Here is a 26,566-nt window from a genome sequence, read left to right as displayed (position 1 = left end):
CACTGATATTTATAATGTTTTCAGAAGTCAATGGTGTGCTAGAGAATTTCCAGACTCATATTTTATAACTTTGATATGAAAGCGTATATATATACTAATAATGGGGGTTGATAATATGCATTGATTTGAAAATTCATGCACTAAATTTAGGAAGTACAGCATCATCCACATATTTTGTTATCAGTGTGCTTTAGATCTGGGACTAAACTCCAATTTAAAACATCTAATGCAGATTTTTCCAGCAATATCAAAGCTACGAAAGTAAGTGTTATTTGGTTCAGCGTAAATCAAAGCTATTACAGCTAAGTGTTTTAAATTATTTGCATCAACTTAAATCAAAGCTATTACAGTTAAGAATAAAAAGTTAAAAAAGTTGCATCTAATAAAAATTCGACCAGAAGCACTCTCCGCCATAATGGGAAGTAATATAGTGTATAATAAATACAGCAGACCACAATGAATTTGAACTTGTTTCAAACATAGACAAGCTTGTCGGTAATATGCAGAGCCTGGAGAAAAGATGAAAACTTTGCATTGCACAGCATTAACAGACACATTTGAAAATCATTCAGGGCTCGTTATTTATTTAATCTAGCCTTACTCTTCAGATGTCCCTAATTGTTACACTTCTTAGAGTCTCTGAATGGTGGATAAAAATTGACAAAAATTCAACAGTGAACTGAACACAGTTCAAGACATGATGGGATATTAAAAAATAGATTCGATACAAAATTTCAAGATGAGAATAATATTACTGCAAGAGTTTATGAGGAAAATGCACCCCTAAACATCGACCTTGCTGAAGATAAGTTTGCGGATCTGCATGCAAGGGTAAGCGATTCAGACTATATGCACTGGTAAATAATTTCTTGATATTACTCACAATAACTGCTAGTGAGTTTCAATATATTGAAGAAAGTTTATATAAAGTTCAAGATTCTTTTAAACAATACCTATATTAATTAAACTTAAAAGCTATACATGCACTAGATACGTAGTAAGAATGAACTTCAAAGTTTCATAACAAATACCTCTGGAAGCTTCTGCCCAAATACAACATTTAGTCTTGCATCAAGTGTGTTCTCACAGACGATTTTACCATCTTTCGACGCCAAAACAATACCTCCAGCACTGTAAATATTTAAGTTAGTTCAATCTCTCTGAAATTAAAACACTAGCAGAGCAACTCACATTACTATTCACATGGACAATGCTACAGATAAACATTACTTTGAACATAAAAAACACTCGCAGACCAGTTTCTGTTATCATAAATATTAAAAGCACTGCAAATAAAATGTTACCAAGAGTGGCCAACTGTATCAGCATTTGGTGCAGGTGGAAGATAAGTTTCCTCGTCAACCAATATTTGTGGTGTATGAAGCTTTGCCTTCTGAGCATATTCCTCCCTTGCTTCTTCCAGAATGGATTGCACTAGCCAACGATCAGCTTCTCGGCAACGAAGTATTACAGCTGGTTCCTTCAATCTCAAGAGACCCTGAAGCAATTGATAACATTTATGGTCAAATACCAGCAGAGAAGAACAATTTTCATCAGAAGTAACTTATTATTATTTACCTGCACAATCAGATCTTTGAGTAAATGCTTATAGAATCGGTGATTCTCAGAAACAGCCAGAAGTTCCTGTGCTGCAGACTCTCTCATTGCTGCAACCAAATCATCTTGGGCTTGCAGAACTTTGAGACGTGATGCGTTCAGCTGCATTGAATACTCACTGCCAAATGTTATGTTTTAGAAATGTCAGTATATTTGACATAGAAAATCAATTCATACAAATCATAATTTCATTGACTTCAATGAAATTCGCCTTCAACTTAATTTTGGATAAAAGTTGAACAGAAGATTTGAAAACAACATTTATCTCAATACAGTATGTTCTTGTTATGAGAACACAACTGGAGTTGAACAAAAATAAATAGGCAAATATACAGAAAGCAAATTTATGAACAATGAATTTATGATAAAATAGATAATCAAATGAAATCAATAATCCAAAGGTGTGCATGTTATTACATTTTCTTCCGAACTTCAACCTGCTTCTCCTTTCGTTCATATTCTTGCTTGATTTTATCCTTCTCAATTTTTACAAGCTGCAGCTTCTCTACATTGAATTCCTGAAAAAACATTTTCCAGGTGTCAATTAGAATATGTAGAACATATTGTCTAGACTCTAGACAACAGTGGAACCTTCCAATCATGCATACTGACCACCCCACCCTTCCTCCAATTTTGCAATTGCATTGCCATTCACACAAAACTCGTACCTTCAATGTAAAACAGATCATACCAAATCAAAAAGGAAACAAAAAGGTACAAGGCTATTCTTACATAAACTCATTTCAAATTTCAGAAGCTGTGGCTACTCAAATTTGAATTCCCGATGAACATTATTACTTGTGATAAATCTTACCATGAGGAATATACAGTCAAGGGTTTAGAAGGAGACAGAACCTTTCCGTCATGCATAGTCATTATCCCTCCAATTCTTTAATTTTTTAATTGCATTGAAATCTAGCCCAAATAAGTTCCACTATGAATGTGAATATCAGGTGAAAACAAGAGCATGTGTACATTTTGCTTAACCCTTTCGAAATCCAGATTTACCTTTTACAACACCCCGCAATTCATAAAGAGAAGATAGAAAAAAAAATCATTAAATTTAAATAATTCATATAATATCGAAACAAACACTTCATTCGTTTATGCTTGATATCTTGATATTTTAATATATTTTATTAAAATATAATATTATAATTATAATACTATATTTTGAATAAAATATCTAGTTGATATTCATATATAATTAGATATATTTTAATAAGGTAATTTATTATTCAAAGATATTAATAATATAAATAAACTATAAACAAAATTTTATTAACTATGAATACTTAATATGAGTTTAAAATAAATCACAAAATTATTAAAATAGACTTTATAATTATAATATACTATATTTAAGCACTTATCTATGTTGATATCTACCTAAAAGACGATAATAGACGATAATAGAAACTACCTAATAAACTATAGAATAAGATGACCATTACAAAAACATTATGACATTCTAATACCATCCCTTAATGGTCATTGTCTTATTGTTGTCTTTTGGTCAGAAATTCTTCAAAACATTTTGTGGCTCTTGAGACCCTCCCTAGATTTGCAAAATGTTAATGACCAAGAAGCCAAAATTCGTTCCCCCTTCTTCAAAAAGCTTTGCAAAAAGAGACAAGAGTCTACCACTAACTCTACCACTAAGATGTCTTTCACTAACACTCCCAGAATCAACAAAACATCTCACCAAAAATCATCACAAAACATCCAACTTGATGTTGTATAACAGAGCTACTATTCCTTATAGACAAAGACAAACACTGAGAACAAATAGCACAATTTTGAGGACAAATCAGCAAACCCTCCAAACTTTATAGATGAGCATGATGCTCGAAAACAAACTGCAAAAAAGCCACAATATTTTTAGGAGAAAAGTCAAGAAAAGCAAACATGATTTTTGAGATGAAAAATCGATCAAAACCAAATAATAGAATGAGACATAGATCAGATAGTACATACTACAAAGCTACATTTTTTAGGAAAAAATGGTAAAACCCTACAAAAAGTTTTCGAGGAAAAATAATAAACCCAAACGATAATTCAGGGAAAATTTAAGAAAGCCCATCAGAATTATTTTAAGGGAAAAAATTATGTAAACTCATCAAAGAAACCTTCACAAGGAAAAACACGAGACTTCGCATGCTAAAACAGCACAATCAATAACATAACTCTCAAAAAACACATGCAAGTACATGAAATCAGAGACTCCTGCTGAAACCAAGAAATCGTGCAATCAAAACCCTTGACCAAGCTTGCGATTTTCGGCAAAAATCTTGAAGACAAACCACAAAATATTCATAAAATACCTCCAACGAGTTTTATTTCAAAAAATCAAAAAACAAGTTTCTGGAAGAAATTCTAGATCAAAAGGCACTCGAATTTTTCTTCAAAATTAGCTAAATTTTATGAAATCCCATCAACCCACTCTAATACCATGTTATGGTAAATCGATGTTATTGTTATTAAATAAAGGAGACAAAAGCTCCTTAAATAGATTTACACAGACAATGTTTCTAAAAGAAACACTCCTGAACTAAAGATGATAACAGAAACTACCTAATAAACTGAAGACAAACTAAGATAACCATTAAAGAAACATTATGATATTCTAATATTACTAAAGAAACTTATGATAGGAACAAGACATATTTTAAGAACATTTTTTAGTCACAAGCAAGATTGAAGCAGCCTTGACTGAACTGAATGAAGAACTCTTAGAACTGGGAATTGACAATGAAAGATTCTTGAGAGAAAAGGACTCGCTAGCAGACTATGAAGATATATTGACTAAGGAAGAAACCTTCTAAAGGCAAAAATTGAGGGAGCTTTGGCTGTAATCTTGGGATAAGAATACTAAGTACTTCCATGATATCCCAAAACAGAAAAGGCAATTGAACCATATCAGCAAATTGGAAATTGATGATGGACCAATCTCAAAGGATCCATGTGTAATCAAGAAAAATATAGTTAGTTTATTTGAATGCCTTTTGCATAAGGAGATGGGGTCTTCCACTCCAGATCAATCAGAACTCATGGCTCATGTTCCTAATTCCCCAGATTATCAGTGCAGATCAAAACCGTATGCTTAACAGCAAATTTTCTGGTGAGGTAGAATCAACACTGCATCAATTGCATCCAGGACAAGGCCCCAAGCCCAGATGGCTGTTCTCTTGGTTTTTTTCAAAAATGTTAGCATTTCTTGGGAAAGGAATTACTAGATGCACTGGAAGGGGGAAGCAACTCGGGTAGGCTGCTCAGAGAAGTCAGTGATATCTTCCTAGTTATTATTCCTAAAAAAGAACAGGCCACTATGTTGGAAGACTTCAAACCAATATCTCTCTGCAATACAATGTACAAAATTATGTCAAAGGAGCTAGCGAATAGAATTAAAAAAAGCCCTTCCTAGCATAATTTCAGAAGAACAGACTGGTTTTGTAGTGGGCAGATCTATCACTGACGGATTAGTTATTGCCCAAGAAGGTATGCATTCCCTCCAATGCAGTAAAGTCTCAGGCATGCTAATAAAATTGGACATTAGAAAGACATATGACAAGGTGGATTGTTGTTTTTTACCAAAAACATTGAGAGCATTTGGGTTTACCAATCAATGTCCATTGGATTTTTTAATGTATTGCTACTCCTAGTGTCTCTGTTCTTGCAAAGGTTTCTACAATATCCCAAGAGGGTTGCAGCAGGGACAATGATTATCGCTATTTCTGTTAATAATAATGGCACAAGCCTTAGGTAGATCCATAACTCATTCAGCAGCAAATGTAATGATTAATGGAATAAAGGTCTGTAGAAATATTACTGTAACAGATCAGCAATTTTCTGAGGATACCATGCTCTTTGGTAGTAGCTCAAAAAGAAAGAAGGCAGGCAGTCCAAGAGAATACTCTCCACATATGCAGATGCCTCTCTGTTCAAGGACTTGATCATCAGAAATCAGAAGCTTTCTTCATTACTACACAAGCTAGGAAAGAGCTGAGGATTCTAAATGAGCTAGGATTCAAAAACGAATCGCTGCCTTGTTCCTATCCAGGCCTTCCATTCCACAAGGTGGCAAGGAATACCAAATTATGGGATCCACTAAAAGATAAGATGGACAAAGTGGCTATGCTCATGGAAAGGAAAATGGTTATCATGGGTAGGCAGGATTGTAATGCTGAAGATAGCAATCTCTTCCCTTCCAATATACCGTTTATCCTTTCTTGCTCTCATTATACACACACACACACGTTACCAAGGTTTTCATTCAAAAACTGAGAAGATTCTTCTAGCAGAGACTCTCTGAAAAGCATAAAATGGCTCTCAATTCTTGGGAGAATATTTGCAGGCCAAAAAGTTGTGAAGATGTGCAGCAGAGAAATCACCTATAACAGAATAAAGTGTTGGGGGTCAAGTAGGTTTGGAAATTGATCAGATCTCCACAGCTGAAATGGGCAAGGATTATATAAGCACCTAGATGTCAGTAATGGAATTGATATGGCGAGAATCAGCAATCCCCATAAACATTCCAAGGTGTGGAACTTCATAGTAAACTGCAAACTATCATATGCAGATTCCTCTCATGTGACATATACGATGGAGAAAAAGCTCTATTTCGGAAAGATTCTTGGTGTGGCTTTCCAAGCATTGACAGTCTAATTGAAATCATAACCACCAAGACATATCTTAAGGAACCTTAACGCAGCAAATTAAAAGATTATATTAAACCTCAACAGGAAGATCTGTCCGTTCGATGCAAATGGAAGGATTTGAATTTATTGCCACTGCCAAATCAGGCAATTCAAGCTCTAACCAATATTCTATCACAAAGGCAAGCAAATTTTAGACCTGGGTAGATAGACTAATCTGGGCAGCATCCAAGAATGGAGAATATAATGTGAAAAGCAGGTATCATTGGATGTCGGGTGGTGCTGAATTAACTTAGAGAGAGATTCCTATCTCCCTGTGTTAGGATAAGCAGTGTGTTCCAAGGATAATGGTCTTTGCATGCCATTCCTTGCAAAAGAAATATTGACTGCAGAAAGATTTAGAACATTGGGTTTTGAAGGGCCCTCAAGGTGTGTATTATGTAAATAGGATAAAGAATCGGTTAATCGCATCTTCTTAGGGTGCAGATTTGCTCAAAAGAGTTGGTAATAGTTGTATGCCTAATTGGGATGGAGATTAGCCCTCCCTAATGATATTTGAAGCCTTTTTCAATGTTTACCAGGAGGACTGAATACAGGTGCACTTAAGGGTTTATTGAGGATATACAAATCTGGGAATTATGGAAAGAGCATATACAGCAAATATTTGATGATAAGGAGATGTCCCTGAGTCCTTTTCAGAATAAAGTAGAAGCAGCTATAGTGGAGGCAGTCAAAAACGGGGTTACTTACATGCCCCAGAAGCAGGGCACATTCTCAAAATTGGATGGAAGGATGATATGTGGTTGGAATGGGTAACAAACCCCGCCCTTTGTTGGAAATGGCAAGGAAACCAATAAACTAAAGAATCAAGCAAAATGAATCTGCCTAAAGATAGGATGGTATAAATTGAAATTTGACAAGGCCTCAAGAACAAACCCGGGTCTTTCGGGTGCAGGCTCCATTGTCAAAGATTGGGAAGGAAAGGTTATTGGTAAAATGTCACTTCCTTTGGGAGTTAATACCAATAATTATGCAGAATTTAAAGAACTAATCATTGGTCTACTCCTCTGTAAAGAAATGAAAATAAATTGAGTTGAGGTGGAAGGGGATTCAGCTATAGTAGTAAGCACAGTTAGGTTTGGCAGGATGCCTCATTGGAAATTGAATGCAATATTGGAAAGACCTCTAGAAATCTTAAAGGAGATTGAGTCATGCAATAAACCATGTATATAGACAAGCAAATCAAGAAGCAGATAGTCTGGCTACTGCTGTTGTAAAAGGGGATATCATCAATGATATTTCAATTTTGGCCTTTTAGGTGGAAAATGGAGGCATAATATGGAGTCATTGTCACTGACAAATAATGTTTAAATTCAAATTGATAGATGTTGGCGAGGATGGGAGACTATGGGGAACAAATACATTGGATAAAAATATAGAAAATAAAAGTCAACGTGGCAATAGGATTGGTCGTAAGGCTGAGTTATCGGCTGAGTCAGACTAAGTAAGCGATGTCATGGCAAGTACCACGTACACCACAGAGATATTAAAGCATTAATTAACACTTGGAGACAGCAATAAGAAAATATGACATTTGCACATGCTGACAGGATCGGTAATCCACCAAAATTAATAACGATGGCCCTCAGGTGTTAAATTATCGTATGGCAAGAAGGAAAAGATAGTTGTTTTGCCAGGCGGAGTGCAGAGTAAGGCTTATTGCACGAACATGGAATCCACCCTTAGACTCAAGCCAGTGAATGTTGTTCATCAGATGGCATTTTTGGGTGAAGTAATCCATGAACATTGGTGCAGAATTGTGAACGTTGACAATTCAAACCTCATGCAGTTAAGATCATTCAAGTAATGAATGTCCACATACAGAGCATAGCTCTAGGGCTAACTCTGACATTTTGGCATTGTTTATCTCCATTTTACCAGTAATGGGCCTATGAAAAATTGAGGCTATACAGTTATGCAAAGGAGTCTTTGCTAAGGAGATTCTTGGGGAATTCGATACAGCTGGGAATAACATGGGCAACGGGCTCATGCTACTGCCAGACATGACTGAGGGATAAACGAAAAGCAGGGGAGGAGGTGATCAAAACAGCAATTCTATCCATGAAGGAGATAAGGGCTTTTCATGGAGAGGAAATTGGCAATTGCAAGAAACAGAGATTTCCTGCAAAAATGGATAGGATGAAAGGCAGCTGCAGGCAACGACTGGTGCATGGAGTACTCAATGGAGGAGAGCTATGAGCCTTTCACAGCTGAGACAAAACCTGGACCAATCTTCAGACAGATCAAGAAATGGAAGGCCAGCAAACAGTAAAGCAGAGGAGCAGACCTAGGAAATCAGAAAGCAGGAGGAAGAAAGGCACCAGCAGTGTCATCACAGAGGCAGAACCCTCTGCAGCTCCAAGTAATCAGCTTCCCCGTCATTGGGATCATTATTTTGTGGATTGCAGCTTGACTCAAGATAAGAAGAAGAAGGAAAAGAATGCTGTGAAGAAAGACTAGAACTTGCTTCTATGTAGATGAATATAGTAGTATAGGAATAAGATGTGTCTGATGAGTCTGGCATGATTTTGTTATTATGGCATGCCTATAGTTCATCACAAATCTGTAATGTAAAACTTTTAGCAGATGGGGCATTTTGACTCGTGGCCAGATACAAAGATAGCCTATAGGTATAGGAGTGATCAGAATAAAAGTAGGAGGTTTTTGTGACTGGCTGGCTATGTAATCAGGCCTCCATTAAACCCATATGTATCTCTGTTTTCTGATTAATATAAATCGCAGTAGCCTATTACTTACAAAAAAAAATATTAAGATCTCCAAGATATTTAAATTACAATTTTCTAAAAGTTCATCTAGATGTACCAAATTTTACATAAAATTGCCTCATTTTTTAATTTGTTATTTATATTCTTAAAAAAACAAATCCATAAAGGTGGATTTCATGATGAAATTTTTTCCAAATTTTGTACCCCATTGAATTTGATCTGAATTTTATGCTTGCCAAACACAATTTGAATGCAAACCTTGTGGCATAGCCTATATTATAACATATCTTTCTTATTATTGAGCTCTTGGAATCGGGAAATTGTTTAATAATACAATGATTCTCCAAATTTTGGGGACAAGAATGTGCGGATGAGATTTTGAGGAAGAATAAAAACTATAAAATAATTTAAACAGACTAAGGGCGGCTGAAATTTTAATAAGAGCTGCATTTGCAATGAAAATTGTCCTATTCAGGTTTTCTGGGGATTTTAGCACTTTTTTTCAGGTAATGTTGTTACTTATATGCATTAAATGATGCAGTGTGTTCAGTCCACAAAAAAAGGTAGCATTCCATCCAAGATCCCAAGAGGTTCAGCATTGAGGACATGACCTGGAAACCTGAAGACACGCATCGTTAAATATTACCTGTATCATTGCTAGGAAAAAAATTTAACCGTATCATTGCTAGGAAAAGGTTTTCTCCACTGTAAAGATGGTGTCAGTATCTGAAACACTGAAAGAAGAAAATCATTTCTATGGTGTAGAATTACGGGACACACAGTCCACAGATGAGATACAACCAATAAATAGTACATGCAAATTGCAATCAATCGATAGTGGGCACAAATGAAGAGTGATGACATAGATAACTAACATGAAACTATCATTTATATGCACGGTACAAACACCAGAAATTCCATCCAAGCCTACGATAAGAGTACAACAGTCAGAAACTCCTTATTGTGGGAACCCTGTTCAAACACCTAGTACAGTTCCTAGTGACTTGGACATTTAAAAACAAGGGAAAGTTGTCATTGCATTGATTTACCCCTTGGGTCAACCATCTTAAAAAAGGTGGTTCAGGAAACCAGCAATGGCCTATGCAATGACATGACTTTAAAAAAACCAATAAAAAGATAGTGTTAAAAATAGACTAAAGGTATCCTTCATCAGTAATGTGAATAACAGGAACAAGGACAACATTCTTAGATTCTTATTAGCCCCTGCCATGGTAGCGATTCTGTTGAATTCAATCAAATATTCTTTAAATTTCAATCAAATTTTATTCTAAATATTGTTATTAAGAATAAAACAACAGAAACAAATTTAAATGGTATCTTATTTTCTGTTAGAAATTAAAACAACAAATTAATGTCTTGACATTCTTATATAAAATGTAAAGCTTCTATTTAATTACTGGCTGTAAATTATTGGAATTAATAGCTCCACTATTTCAAGCAGTGCTTGTCATCCAATCACATAAACTCTTGAATACTCTCTCGTCTTTTTGGTCATTCATACAGTGTTTTTGAAAGAATGTGAAACATACATTTGAATTAAATGCGTTATTTTCCATACTGCATTTAAAATGTGTACCATCACTATATCTATGTTATGATAAACAAAAGTGTACTTATGTGGGCAAATAGATGGCAATCCTAAGAAAGCTGACACAACCAAGAAAGGCTCATGTGAGTGCGATCACAAAATAATTAAATTTTCTAGCATTTATGTGTGCTTATTTGAAATTAATAAGAGATGCATTTAAAATGAAAATTCTCTTCCCTTCAGATTTTCTGGGGCTTTTAGCACTTTTTTTTCAGTAATGTTGCTACTTCTATGCACTAAATGATGCAGTCTGTACAGTCCCCAAAAAAAGGTAACATTCCATCCAAGATCCCAAGAGGTGAGACATTGAGGACATTACCAAGAAACCTGAAGACACACACTTTTAAATACTAATTGTATCATTGCTAGGAAAAGGTTTTGTCCCCTGTACAGATAGTGTCAGCATCTGAAACACTGAAAGAAGAAAATCATTTCTATGGTATAGAATTACAGGACACACATAGTCCAGAGATAAAATTCTGATACAACCAATAAATAGTAGATGCAATCCACGTAGATTGATGGGGGGCACAAATGAAGAGTGATGACATAGATAACTAACATGAAACTATCATTTATATGCATGGTGCAAACACGAGAAATTCCATCCAAGCCTACAATAAGAGTACAACAGTAAGAAACTCCTTATTGTGGGAACCCTGTTCAAACACCTAGTAACTTGGATATTTTCAAACAAGGGAAGGTTGTCATTACATTGCTTTACCCCTTTGGTCAACCATCTTAAAGATGGTGGTTCAGGAAACCAGCAATGGCCTATGCAATGACATGGCTTGTCATTCAATCACGTAAACTCTTGAATACTCTCATCTTCTTGGTTTTTTATACAATGTTTTTGAAGGAATGTGAAACATACATTTGAATTAAATGTATTCTTTTCCATACTGCATTTAAAATGTGTACCATCACTATATCTATGTTATGATAAACAAAATTGTACATATGTGGGCAAATAGATGGCAATCCTAAGAAAGTTTACACAACCAAGAAAGGCTCATGTGAGTGCCATCACAAAATAATTAAATTTTCTAGCATTTATGTGTACTTATTCTTAGTCATTCATACAATGTTTTTGAAAGAATTTGAAACATTTGTCTGAATTAAATGCATTATTTTCTGTACTGTATTTAAAATGTGTACCACCACTATATCTATGTTATGATAAACAAAATTGTACATATGTGGGGAAATAGATGGTAAATCTAAGAAAGCTGACACAACCAAGAAAGGTTCATGTGAGTGCCATCACAAAATAATTAAATTTCATAGCATTTATGTGCACTTATTTCTCCACAGGCTCTGTAATTATTTTTTAGACTGGATAGCATAACAATATCACTGCACTCTCAACCATTCAAGTAAGTAAAGTGAAATTACAAAGTAAAATAGGATTCAAAGAGCTATAGATATTGCAATATATACAGATGTAGAATATTATAGTGTTCCTATCAGCTGTGTTGAAAACTTAGGTATAAAAAACATATCTTTGATATAAGGGCTAATAGATTTTTTCAGTTCCAATACCAAATACACTAATAGCTCATTCTCTCCATTATACATTAGCAATATGAACATCTGCCCAAAGGTATTTTATCTTTTAATCTGTCATACTGAGACTGTTCAGTCAACTTCTTTCCCCATAGAATATTTGGGGTTCATGCGTAAAGACCTTAAAAAGCATGTATGACATAAATCTTTGTTTTTACTTTTAACTTTTAAATTATAAACACTGATTACACAATATAGATTCAGGAGAAGAAATTTCAATGCAAGAATCTCCATGTTGCTTTTATATCATTCGGATAGTTAATAGTGCTCATAGATTCAGAGGATCAGTAAACAAGCTTAATGTAGAAGCTTAAATTCAGGAATCAAAACGTACATAGAACTGACATTTAAACTCTTAAGAGCAACACTTTAAGCTTGCAGGTTATAAAGATCTCTAGGGAGTTTCATCCCAAGTTCCAATAAGGTCAAAGGCAAAAATAAAATATTCAGCATACCCAAAAACAAAGCAGTCTCTGATATAAACTCTCTTGGGTGGTGCATTAACTTGCACTGCAAGCCAAGTAAACAATCTGACTGCATTCGATGAAGAGGCAAACCATAGTTAGCAGAAAGTTGGCTAAAGTTGGTAGAAGCTTCCGGTTTGCAAATAGTGGCAGACAGTTGGCATATAGTTGGCACATAATTGCTAAAGAGAAACACATGATTTTTCCCTCAAATCTGTTAAATCCATAACTTTCAATCATGCTGGTCTGAGTACAGATCATACTGATCTGATCTTGCATTAGATATGTCTGAAGTTATTGTATTATCCTCTTAGGAGGAATACTAGTTTGAAGACTTACTAATCACCCTTGGTTAGTTTTGATTCTAAACTAATATTTGCATGAAAATTTGCCGACTTCAAGAAGATGATTCAAAGGAGACTTTGGAAGGGGCATGTCCTTACCTTGATCTATATATTTAATAAGGGTGTGGTTGCAGTCTAAGGACACACAAGAAAGAATAAAGTCTGCTCCTTAATCAATAGTGCCCTAAGATGACTTGCAGAAGGGAAAAACATTTCCAAATTTATATCTCTCAATTCATTCAAGACTGAACATTGAAGATTATCTACAGCAAGCTTCTAGAAGGTATAATCTAAGTTTGATTCAAATCAGAATTTTGCAGAAACTTTACATGGTATCAAAGCTCTAGTAGTCGACCCTAGGCTCTGCAAATTATTTAATCAGACTTGATATATATCTAGCATCATTCTCCTATCTTCAATGGCATACACAATCAGACCCGAGGACAGGTTTGATGGGAAATAACATTTTGATGCTTGGAAATTCAGAATCATGATGATTCTTGAAGAAAATGATGTAAAACAATATGTTGATTCAACATCCAAACAACCTATTGTTGAACCTCATAAATCTATCTGGAGTAAAGGAAATAGGAAAGCCATTGAGATCATATTAGATGGGAGTAAAAAATGATATAGTACCCATGCTAACGAAACATCAAACAACATTTAATATGATGAATGCATTACTAAATGCATATGAGGTTAACAATGCAATTAGAGTTCTCGCACTAAAAAGGCAATTAGATCACATACAAATAAAGAAGGGAGAATCGATGAATTCTTACTTCCTAAGGGTTGTCAGCCTTAGAGATGAACTTGCAAGTATAGGAACCATCATTAATGACACAGAACTAACACTGATGGCTATAGATGGATTACCAAATTCATGGGAAACATTCGCACAAGGAAAAAGTGTCAGAGATTAGCTTTCTGACTTCAATAGACTTAAGTGAGATTGTCTTCACGAAGAATCCAGAAAACTTAAGAAAGGAGGAAAATTGAAAATCGAAGATGAAGAATTTCATGTTCTTAATACAAATTCCTATAAAAGCAAAAAGAAGCATTTCAAGAAGAAAAGGGGTAATCAAAAGAATGACAAACCTAAGAATGAACTATCCAAAATAAAATGCTTCAGATATGAGAAGTTTGGGCACTACAAATCTAATTGCCCTGAGAATTCTAAACAGCAAGCGAACTGTACAAACATTACTATGAAAGAAGATAACCATGATCCTGACAATCGTGTATTGTATTCGACACTATCAAATGACGTCTCAAGTAAAGCATGGGTGATTGATAGGGGATCATCTCAACATATTACAAGATACAAAGAAGCACTAGACTCTATATCAGAAAGGTTAACGGCGAAGTCACCATCAGTGATAATCCAGCACATTCCGTCAAAGGAATTGAAAATTGCACCTTGAAACTAAACTCAGGTAGTTCTCTTCTTCTCAAAGGAGTACTCTATGTACCAGGACTAAAAAGGAATCTAATCTAGGTTACAACACTTGAAGATGATGGACATAATGTTGCATTGATGGATGGTAAAGTAATAACCTGGGCTAAGAACTCCTCAATTAAGAAAGCAAAATTGATTGGTCAAAGAAAAGGGTATTTGTATGAATTAAATTCGGAACCTAGTCGACCCATTCAAGCCTTAATTCATGAAGCTGCGGATATAAATGAAATATGGCATAGAAGGTTAGGACATCTAAATTTCAAAACTTTATCAACTATAGAGAAGATGGTCACTGGTTTACCTAAACTAAATAAAGATCACTCAAGCATATGCAGAGGATGCGCTCTGGATAAGAACACCAAAAGTCCATTTCATAATAGCACTAGAAAAACTAACAATGTTTTGGAATTAATCCACTCAGATTTATGTGGACCTATGTCTATTCCTTCTCTTGGAGGATTTTGGTACTATATAATTTTTATAGATGACTTCTCTACGGAAACTTGGATTTACTTCTTAAAATGCAAAGAATCAGAAAAAATCCTAAAGAGATTTAAATAATTTAAAACCTTAACTGAAAACTTATCAGGACATAAAATTAAAACTCTTAGAACTGATAATGGAGGGGAATACACCTCAGATTTGTTTAAAAGGTTTTGTAAAGAAACAAGAATTGAGAGGGAGTAAACCGTTCCTTATAACCCGCAACAAAACGGGGTAGCAGAAAGGAAGAATAGAACAATTATAGAAGCTGCAAGAGCTATGATATTTGATCAAAATCTAGAATATTATCTTTGAGCAGAAGCCTCTTGTACTGTTGTCTATATTCAAAACAAAAGTCCTCACTCCTACCTTAGAGATAAAACTCCTAAAAAAGTTTTTACTAAGGTTAAACCCAATATAAATCATCTTAGGATTTTTTGGGTGCCCGGTATATATACATGTTCCAAAAGAAAGGAGAACTAAGTTTAAAGCCTCCAAGAGGAAAGGTATTCTTGTAGGGTATAATGAAACATCTAAAGCATATAGGATTTTCATACCTGGTCAGAAAAATATTAAACTTAGTAGGGATGTAATTTTTGAAGAAGATTTAGCATTCAAAAGAGCCCTAAGTTCTGAAGAACCCTCTCCATTACCTAATTCTAAAAGAAATACTGAATCTAAGTTTCAAAGGGAGAACATTGAAGAAAATGAAGATGAAATTCAAAATCTTAATCTTGAAGAAACTAAAAATTCTAAGAAAAGACCACTTTGGGCCATTAAGACAGTATAGAAAGCACAAGACTTCGCTACACCATCCAAAAAAAATCGAAGAAAGCAAAAGACCCAAAAGATTTTCTAGTTATACAGCAAACATGAATAATTTGTCTAAATCAAAACCAACCAATGTTTCAAATGCTATTAAACATACAGCTTGGAAGGATGCTATGATGGAAAAATATCAATCCATTATGAAGTATGATGTTTGGGAAATTGTTCCTAGACCGGAAGGAAAATCTGTTGTCTCTTCCAAGTGGATATTTAAAATAAAGCATGTTGCTAATGGTAGCATTGAAAAATATAAAGCCAGATTTGCAACCAGGGGATTCTCTCAGAAAAAAAGAATCGATTATGAAGAAACCTTTGCTCCTGTTGCCAGATACACCTCTATAAGAGCAGTCCTAGCTATTGCAGCAACGAAGGGATTGAAAGTGCATCAGATGAATGCAAAAAGAGCATTCCTGAATGGAAAGATTATAGAAGATGTATATTCGGAGAAACTTGAAGGTTTTGAAACTCATGATCCCAAAGTTTTTGTTTGCAAGCTCAAGAAAGCTCTCTATGGGTTTAAACAGGCTCCAAGGGCTTGGTATGAAAGAATTGATAAGTATCTCACTGGCTTAAGATTCTCCAAAAATGAAGCCAATCCAAATCTATATTATAAAAGGGATAAAGATGATATGGTAATTTCAATATTGTATGTTGATGATTTAATAATAACAGGTGATGATCATCTCATAGATCAATGCAAGAAAGATCTAATCAAAGAAATTCAAGATGAAAGATTTGGGACTCCTTCATTACTTCCTAGGGCTAGAAGTACGGCAAAATTATGACAGCATTATACTTAATCAAGGGAAGTATACATTAGATATCTTGAAGAGATTTGGAATGTGGAACTGCATGTCTGTCTTCTCCAATGGAGACTAATCTACGTAAACTTAAAGAAGCAGCAGAACAATCACCTTCCATTGATTCTACTCTCTAGAGACAAATGATTGGGTCCCTTATGTACTTGGTAAATACAAGACCTAATATTTGCTATGTTGTTAATGCCTTAAGTCAGTTTATGTGTGAGCCAAAGGAGATTCACCTAGTTGCAGTCAAACACATGATTCACCTTGGGCTCAAATATGAGAAAGTTGACTTGGATTTACATGGATTCACAAACTCTAATTGGGGTGGAGGTGTTAAGTATAGAAAAAGTGCTTTAAGATGTTGTTTCAGTTTAGGATCAGCAATGATATCATGGATGTGCAGAAAACAGTGTTCAATAGCACAAAGTTCCACAGAAGCCGAATACATTGCAGCAATGATGGCCTCTCGAGAAGCAATTTGGCTTAGAAAGTTACTTGTGGGATTATTTGGTCAAGCCATGAATCCTACAATTATTCATTGTGATAATCAGAGTTCCATCAAGCTTTCTGTGAATCTAGTTTTCCATGACAAGTCCAAGCATATCGAAATTCCTTACCATTATGTAAGAGATATGGTAGACATGAATAATGTAAAATTAGAATACATTTGCACAGCTGATCAAACAACAGATATTCTCACCAAACCTCTCTCTCGAGTGAAGATAGATCACTTCAGGAAAAGACTTGGTATGGTTGAATTGTAATTCATTTATATTCTTTAAATTATTAATAAAATAATTTTATTGTCAGGGTATTGACTGTTATGGGCTCCACCATTTGTATTCATTATTTTAAAGGTGACGATCTCTGAGATAATGAACACTTGTATGAACAACATTATGGGAGATGACGATCTCTTAGATAATGTGTTAAACAGTAGAGTTCTACTGTAAGATCCAGATGAGTTCAAGATCACATTGCTATGTTCATAGATCACAATTTGGATAAAGGAAGAATTTTATTATTCTCCGGAGTTTATCCTGTGTTCTGATAGGTCTTAAACTCAGGATCATGTTGTGAAATAGGAATACCAATACCTATAAGTCACAACTTGGATAAATAAAGTATTTAATTATTCTCCGGATTTATCCTGTATATTGTATTCTTTGCAATACTGTTATCACTAGTATCAATAATATGTCATATCACAGATTTAGTAACATGACATGGTATCATGTGTTCAATGATACCACATGCTAAGAAGATTCAGATAGATATAGAGTATCAATCCTTGCTTGTCCATCTTAATTGATGTTGCTAGATATGATATCTCTCAGTATGATTATCAAGTTAAGAGAGAGTGTTAAATCCATAACTTTCAATCATGCTGGTCTGAGTACAGATCATACTGATCTGATCTTGCATTAGATAGGTCTGAAGTTATTGTATTATCCTCTTAGGATATCAGCGCCTATAATGGAATACTAGTTTGAAGACTTACTAATCACCCTTGGTTAGTTTAGATTCTAAACTAATAATTGCATGAAAAGTCGCCGACTTCAAGAAGATGATTCAAAGGAGACTTTGCAAGGGGAATGTCCTTTGTAAGGACATGCCCCTTGATCTATATATAATAAGGGTGTGGTTGAAGTCTAAGGACACACAAGAAGCAATAAAGTCTGCTCCTTAATCAATACTGCCCTAAGACGACTTGCAAAAGGGATAAACATTTCCAAATTTTTATCTCTCAATTCATTCAAGACTGAACATTGAAGATTATCTACAGCAAGCTTTTAGAAGGTATAATCTAAGTTTGATTCAAATCAGAATTTTGCAGAAACTTTGCAAAATCTTATCTCACATAAACAAATCTAATTTGGCCCACTTCAAGAAGTTGAATGTTGCTAGAAGACAAAAACAAAATCCAATTTTTCCACAAAATGACAAGCATGCATAGGTGGCAACCAGCACTGCCGTTCAGGCCAGGTGGCTCCGTTTCACAGGTTCATCACATCATGTTATATAAAAGATTTAACTGACAAATTTATCTAGTAAAACTGCAACTTATGTTTCCTCCAATGCTTATTGACTTATGAAATACGTAAGTGTTGATTATCATTCCATGTCTTGATGGATTTGTTCTAACTTACCTGCTCAAATATCAGTTTGTATAATTGCTTAAAAATTACATTCTGTCAAACTAGATGACAGATGGATCACAACTGGTAATTTATAACTTTTCTATAGCTAGCTTAGGCTAAATTGTGAGTTTTGTACACAAGATATCATTCCTCTTATGTATGTCCATTTTGTTGAGAAATCAACAAAAATATAAGTCTCTTAAATACATTAAGTTTATCCTAAGAATGCACAAGTTTAATCATACAAACCACTACAACCGTAATTTTGTAGGATGGTGCCAAGCTTCCTGATCCTTAGGCAAATAAAAGGCCAACCTTATAATGGCGTGTGTTTAAGGATTCCAGGGTTCATAAAAATAGGAAAAAGAAAAAAACTTCTGAAAAAGACCTCTGATTAAAATTCTAAACGCCAACATTCAGAGTGCAATATGGGATCCATCATCAGAATGAAGATGTTGTGATCCAAAACAATAATGCTTTTACATATTTTATGATTTATGTGTCCTTCAGGAACTTTAGCCTTTTCTCTAAACTTCACAGTAGACCATAATCTGACTAATTGTCAACCACCTCTATTCTACTGTGAAAAGCGCATGTTATTTACTAACAAATGAATGGCCATCTAAGTCTGCATGTAAATTAAATATTTCCACTTGATACAAAAGTAAAGACCTGTCCAGGTGAAACTTGTTGAGGAATTCAAGCTAGTACCTTTAAGATAATGCCAAGTATATCCAGAAATCCTATCATTAGGAAGAATATTGGAAAGTTGGCACCAAAGCATATTGATGATAAGATAAGATAATTTATTGATGATTAGCACAATCAACTCTATCGTACCATGGAAAGAGTGAATTGTGTCCCAGGGATGAGTTGTGAACTAAGTGTACTAGTTTTGGAATTTAGCTTGGACAGGATTTTCAATCTAATGACTCCAAACAAAATCATCTTGACCTACGTCACGATATGGTTGAAAAAAATTAAATAATGTCAATGTTTAGTTTTACATAACTTTAAACACTCTGCTGAATTCTTATGATCGGTTTTAACCTTAGGCAGGAATTTCAACCTACATCCCAATAGCAGCTCACTGTGTACAACAACAATTTGAATCTTTTAGGTCATTATGCAAGCAACAATTGGTCCACATAAAGCTTCTTTTTGGGGGAGGCAGGCTGGCTTTTCAACAAAAAATAACTTCATGTGTATCAAAATGTCCATTTAGTACAGAAAAATAAATATATTTTATTAGACCTTAAAATTCTTCAACAAGCTTCCACACTTAACTATATCATGCTTAAAAACGGCATAATTTTTTTCTTAAAGACCAACAACAAACCAGTTCTACTTTGTAACATCCCTTCTAGGCACAGAATTTTGACTGGTTTCTCCATCTAATCAAGACAACAACAAATTATAGAACCTTAAAATCTTTGAAAAGACTGCCAGTCAACTTTATCTAGTAAAAGATTTCAAACCTACAATCCAGTAAACTAAAGAAAATCTTTCAATTGTGTTAGCTAAAAGATAAAATCATGTTGATTGGTTTATCATACAACAACAACATTAACAGGAACCTTGAACGCTTTGGGAAAATATTTGTCAGTCGGCATTATTCTATTACAGGATTCAGACATACAATCCAATACAATGAAAGCAAAAATCATTTCCTTTTAGTTTGGGCAACGTTCTTACTTTACTGGCTAAAATAGCATCGTGTGGATTTGCATCTTAGTTGAGAAAACAACAAAATGCATTATAATTTTTGTCCCACTGATAAATAAGCATATAGTGTTCAAGAAACTTTCACCTAACTTATTTGATCAATCACATTTTCTTGGACAGAATTTCAAATCTAGTGGCTAAACGAGCATCATGTCAATTTTCATCTTCAGTTAGTCAAAAAGACAAATTTTCCACGATTGGAGTATTTCAGCAAACCTGGTGTATTACAAAATGTGAGAAGATGCTGACCTAGAAACACACACCAAACTAATTATATCCAGTAATTTAAATCATTTGCACCATTTGCTTGGCCAGAATTTCAAATCTGGTGGCTAAAAGAGCAGCATGCAGATTTAAATTTTGATGAAGTTGAGAAAATGGTAATTTTTAACACGAGCAAAGTGCTTCGATGAAGCAACTGTGCTACAGAGCGAAGAAGATTTAATCTAAAGAGTAAAAACCGATGCATAGTAAATTCTGGGAAGTACAACATATCCTCTTGTCGGGGCATTATTTCAAGCCTGCTGACTAAAAGGGCAGCATGCAGATTTAAATCTCGATTTAGTTAATAAGATAGTACTTTTTACCACGAGCCAAAGTACTTCGATGAACCAATTGTGGTACACGAGGAAGATCTCATACTATAAAACATAAACCAATACATAGTAAATTCTGGCAGGTACAGTGGATCATCGTGCAACCCAAAATTCAACAGCATGATGGGAATCAAATACTCCAATTAGTTCAGAAATAGATCAACCAACTAAAAGTAAGCCCTAAACTTTTATCAATTCCGAACAGCTTAGATGAATATATTAGATAATTGCATGAGACAAATCAGATCTTCTACAAATGTAAACTTTTCCCCCAATATATTCAAGCATTCTCGAAATGATTAAGAACAATCGATCGATCACAATTTAGAAGTGCTAGGGCTTTGTTTTCTCCTGACAAAATAATCTAAAAACAAACTACTTCATTCATAAAACAAAAAGAATAGTGTACAAAGCGAGCGCGTAAGGTGAATTCGATTGAAATCTAACTCACCTCTTCCGCAGAGACGGCGATCTCATTTGATTTCTCTTCGGCCTCTTGCCGAATGAAGCGGACCATCTGCTGGATCTGCTTGGAGACATCTGCGTCATTCATCTTCGCAAATTTCTTGCCCAAACAACTCTCTCAGGATTTAATCCCAATACAGCCTGAGATTTTATTTGTCAACAGTCCACAGAGGGAAATTAGCGTTGGACAGAAATAAAGTCCGTCTAAAGAAGAGTGGCGACGATGATGGTGTAAAGGCTTTTAACAGGTATGGTACGAAAGCTCCTCGAATTGTAGACTGAGATATGATATGCCGGAAGGTTATATCTCGAGAGAATATTTCATCCAGATTCCCCCGGGAAATTTTCCCGGTACTTTTACGGGTATTTTTCACGAGTTTCTCGGTGCCTTATTTTATAGACACCTGTCACTCACGTGCGGGGAAAAATATTTTGTGGTCCTCCATTTTTCTTATGGAATTGCCTTCATTGGCGAAATTTTCCTTTCACAACAGTCGTCCTACTATGTCTTTCTTTAAATTCATATTATTATTTATCATTTATATTTAATCTTTATAGCTAATAATGGAGGGAGTATGGGTTCGTCACAAGGTGAGGGATAATAATCATAAGAAGGCCCCCCAATAGCAATAATTGGTTGTTAAGGTTGAGACTATAGATAATTGTCATTAGTGTAAAAAAGTTGTAAGGATGAATGAGGTTAAAGGGAAAAAAATGGATGGAGTATAGTAATAAATGGTTGAACAAGTGGATATTGGTTTGTAGGAGTGTCTTAACATCTATAAGAAAGTAACAAAGTGTACAACTAAAAAAGTAGGGTTGCTTTGCGGAAAAAGCAAATTAGACAAAAATTAAACCTAATTTAGAGCACAATGATAAAAACATATTTTGGAGTGGCTATTAAGGGAATAGCAAGGTTGTTTATTGCATGGTTAAGCATTGAGTCGCATAATCTTAGGTGTGAGAGTAGCAAGTGGACTTAACTAAAATTCCAAACTCATAACAACTACCTTCAAAGGGCACCTCCACATTATTAATCCATCATTAACAAAGAAGACCACCAATGTCTTTAAGTTCTAAAACATCTCACAATCTCTACAAACAACACATTTCAACAACTTCCAAGGAACTTGACGTAGTGAAAGGTAGGAGAATCCCCAAAACCCCTTACTTATACCCAACTAAGCCACAAGTCAGCCTGGCAATTACAAAATTAAATAAACCCCATGCATTAAATGCATATTTAAGCCACAAGTCAGCTCACAACAAATATTAAATACAAAATGTTAACTGTCACAACCCGCAGTTAACACACGATAACACACAAAATACTTAGGACAAGCCCAAGTTTACAATAAAGATTTAAATGCACATAGGAGAGACAACCAAGACCACAAATAGGTCCACACAAACTCCCAGATCGATCCATGAAACGATCACACGCTACATGCATTAAATGCACCAAGAACTCTAGTTGACACCAACAAACTATCGAGTGATAGCAAACTCCCAAGCATCGTCGAACTCCCAATACATGTCAAGCACAACAGACCATGTCGAGCTCCAAGAGCATGTCAAGCTCCATAGACCATGTCGAGCACCAATCCTTCTTTGACCGAGTATCAATCCAAGCACTCTCCAAAGCAACTACTGAGCCTCCTCCCATGAACTCCAAAGTAGTCACCAAGCAAACCCAAGATGCTCCTGCATCAGATCCTAATGTAGTGAAAGGTAGGAGAATCCCCAAAACCCCTTACTTATAACCAACTAACCCACAAGTCGGCCTAGCAATTACAAATTCAAGTAAACCCCATGCATTAAATGCATATTTAAGCCACAAGTCAACTCAAAACAAACATTAAATACAAAACATTAACCGTCACATTAACCTGTAGTTTACACACGATAACCACACAAAATACTTAGGACAATCCCAAGTTTGCAATAGAGATTTAAATGCACATAGGAGAGTTAACCAAGACCACAAATAGGTCCACACAAACTCCCAGATCGATCCACGCATGCACCAAGAACTCCAGTTGACACCAACAGACTGTCAAGTGACAACAAACTCCCAAGCATTGTTGAACTCCCAATACATGTTGAGCACAATAGACCATGTCAAACTCCCAAACCATGTTGAGCTCCAAGACCATGCCGAGCTCCATAGACCATATCGAGCTCCCAGAGCATGCCAAGCACTAGTCCTTCTTCGATTGAGTACCAGTCCAAGCATCCTCCAAAGCAACTACTAAGCCTCCTCCCATGAACTCCAAAGTAGTCACCGAGCAAACCCAAGATGCTCTTGCATAAAACTCCCCAAGTAAATAGAAAAGTGTGTCCCACACTTTGATGCCCAAAGAAAGATCAACAATCATCTTCATCTTCACCAAAGGCTTCCACTCCAACAAGGACAAGAAAACCAATCTGCACATTCTGTCAAACACCATAATCTCAACCACCCAAAGATGCTCTTGCATCAAACTCCCCAAGTAAATAGAAAAGTGTGTCCCACACTTTGATGCCCAAAGAAAGATCAACAATCATCTTCATCTTCACCAAAGGCTTCCACTCCAACAAGGACAAGAAAACCAATCTGCACATTCTGTCAAACACCATAATCTCAAACACCATAAAGCAACTACTAAGCCTCCTCCCATGAACTCCAAAGTAGTCACCGAGCAAACCCAAGATGCTCTTGCATCAAACTCCCCAAGTAAATAGAAAAGTGTGTCCCACACTTTGATGCCCAAAGAAAGATCAACAATCATCTTCATCTTCACCAAAGGCTTCCACTCCAACAAGGACAAGAAAACCAATCTGCACATTCTGTCAAACACCATAATCTCAACCACCCAATCAACATGCTCACTCCTAGAAACTAACCAAACATAATGCTTCATCAGCAAATCCACATCCACAGCAACAACTAGTGGATACACACCAGTAGCAACAAACTCCACATCAACAGCAATATGTAGATCTCCATCAACACGTGCCAAACTCACAACACCAGCAATCTCATTGCTCACAACAAGATGCTTTGTAACAAACAACTCACCACCAATAGCAACCAGATCATCCACGACTAAGTGCTTTGCAATTTCCATGTTAGACCCAACCGACTAATCATGAAAACCAACCTCCATCCCAGCATCAACAAGGTTAGGAATATCCTCAGCAACAACCTCAAATTGCTCTACAAGTTATATATCAGACTCCATAAACTAATAAAAAAAACCAATCTCTTCCACCTCAACCTTGCTATGCCATCTTCTCTCTCAAACAAGTCTTCTAACCGGCCAAACAACTCTCTTCCAGATTGGTAGATTCTAACTCCACAAACATCTATATAATTCTTTCCTCACCCCATCCTTAACTCAATCTGTTAGAGTAATTATTTGTCTACACTTATTAAGTAAATCACCTTGATTTAATTAAATAAGTTGCCTATTACTCTAATTTTCTTAAGCTATCTCTTAGGTGCATATAATTAATATTTTATATTAATTATATTGTGCAACCTAGCTTTTTTAAGCTTTAGGGCTTTTGTTCACCTTTAAGGTTGAACTCTTGTAATTCTTTTTTTCAATCAATCAATCTTGGAATACAGTTTTTCTCTCATCTTGTTGTGTTTTTCCAAGCTCTATTTTTTCCTTCTTTTTTCGGTTTCTCTTCAGCAGGTTATTTGCATGCAGGTGATCTTGGCAATCTATGAAGTTGGTTTTTACAACTTCTACATGGTATCAGAGCCACCCTGCTGTTGCCTAGTTTGAAGATTTTTGAAGCCACGATTCAGAGTCAGAAACCCCAGCTTTTTTGAGATTTTTTTCTTCAATCAGGAGGAAGGGCAATTTTTCAGGGCACTTTGGACCCAAATGGACGCTACCATTAGATCCAAAAGGCTGTTTACAGTCAGGATTCATATAAAACTTTTCAATTTTGGAGACAGAGCTCTGGGAGGCAAAAAAATTTGGTTGCAAGGCTTTTCGTACAGTCGTACGAACATTTCCGGCAAACAAAATTTAAAATAAATAAATAAATATATATATATATATATATATATATAACTGCCACTCTGCCAGTGCGTCGCCGAGCAGCCAACAGCGCTCAGCTCGCTGGCTGCAACAGTCGGCTAAGTCGCTGCAGAGTAGCCCTAGCCCAACCGCCGCCGCCGGGACACCCACCCACCGCCCTTGCCACCGGGGCCACCGGCATCTGTCGCCTCTGCGACTACCCCCACCAGTGGCCGCGGCCGCTCTGCATCCCCGCTTGCAACCTCAACTAGCATGGAAATTTTTGACTAGTTAGAGCATTGTGGTGGTGACGCGTGGCACAGCGTGCCACTTTGGCATCTGCCACGTCACCTGCCTAGTCAGCCCTCTGCCACGTAGCCCTTTTTTTTTGTGATGGCCCCATGGCCATCAATTTTTTGCCCTAAAATGCTAACGTCAACACTGCATCAACACACCTGTAGGCTCTCCAGGGTCCCTTTTTGACCTACTCGCACTTTTTTGGCCATATCTTGAGCATACAGAGGTATTTTTCTAATTCAAAAGAAGCGTCGAAAAGCTGGTTTCGAGACGGAGATAGTAGTGTAGGATTTTTTTGGTTTTGATGCAGTTTAGTTTCTTGTTTTGTAGTTAAAGTTTAAAGTTCTATTTTTAACTCCAGCGAGCGTTTCTTGTGTGTCCCATCTTCATTTTTTGAAAACGTTATATTTTTGGAAAGTTGGTTCTATCTACTTTTCAGAAATGATGTAATTTCTTCTAGATTCTACCCCATGCTCTTTCTATCATGTTTTTGGTATTTTTGCTCTATGGTGGATATCTTGGGTGTTTCAGGTTTCAGGATCGTTTTCTTGGCATGGGATCTTTTATTTTTGGCTGTATTATCTTTTGTATCAGCTTTTTTCACTTTCTAATCATTGTTGATATCATTTGTAAGCATATTTATGCAAATGCATTGAGATAAAGTGCCACTCTTGCATTTCGAGTTCGTGAACGTTGTTTTGAGACA

General features: G+C 35.7%; 1 protein-coding gene across 1 annotated transcript; it reads right to left on the bottom strand.

The window, feature by feature from the left end:
• Positions 1–510: 510 nt before the first annotated feature.
• On the bottom strand, positions 511–21,763 carry LOC149556589 (V-type proton ATPase subunit E-like). Its single transcript, XM_089830987.1, has 6 exons — positions 21,534–21,763; positions 2,035–2,135; positions 1,579–1,735; positions 1,305–1,498; positions 1,032–1,131; positions 511–819 (listed from the first exon to the last, which is right to left on the bottom strand). Exons 1-6 carry the CDS (start codon positions 21,633–21,635, stop codon positions 784–786), a joined length of 690 nt encoding a protein of 229 aa, XP_089687113.1. The 5' UTR covers positions 21,636–21,763; the 3' UTR covers positions 511–783.
• Positions 21,764–26,566: the final 4,803 nt, after the last annotated feature.

Source organism: Cupressus sempervirens, chromosome 5 (genome assembly GCF_028749045.1).
Source record: "Cupressus sempervirens isolate cs-2001-9-10 chromosome 5, ASM2874904v1, whole genome shotgun sequence".
NCBI lineage: Eukaryota > Viridiplantae > Streptophyta > Pinopsida > Cupressales > Cupressaceae > Cupressus > Cupressus sempervirens.
This window is presented reverse-complemented; position numbering and strand designations above follow the sequence as displayed.

Excerpts from the sequence above, each read along its gene's own strand:
- LOC149556589 (XM_089830987.1), bottom strand. The coding sequence starts at position 21,635 with ATGAATGACGCAGATGTCTCCAAGCAGATCCAGCAGATGGTCCGCTTC. Across the intron at positions 2,136-21,533 it reads TCGCCGTCTCTGCGGAAGAG|GAATTCAATGTAGAGAAGCT; the intron begins GTGAGTTAGATT and ends ATGTTTTTTCAG. Across the intron at positions 1,499-1,578 it reads TCAAAGATCTGATTGTGCAG|GGTCTCTTGAGATTGAAGGA; the intron begins GTAAATAATAAT and ends CAATTGCTTCAG.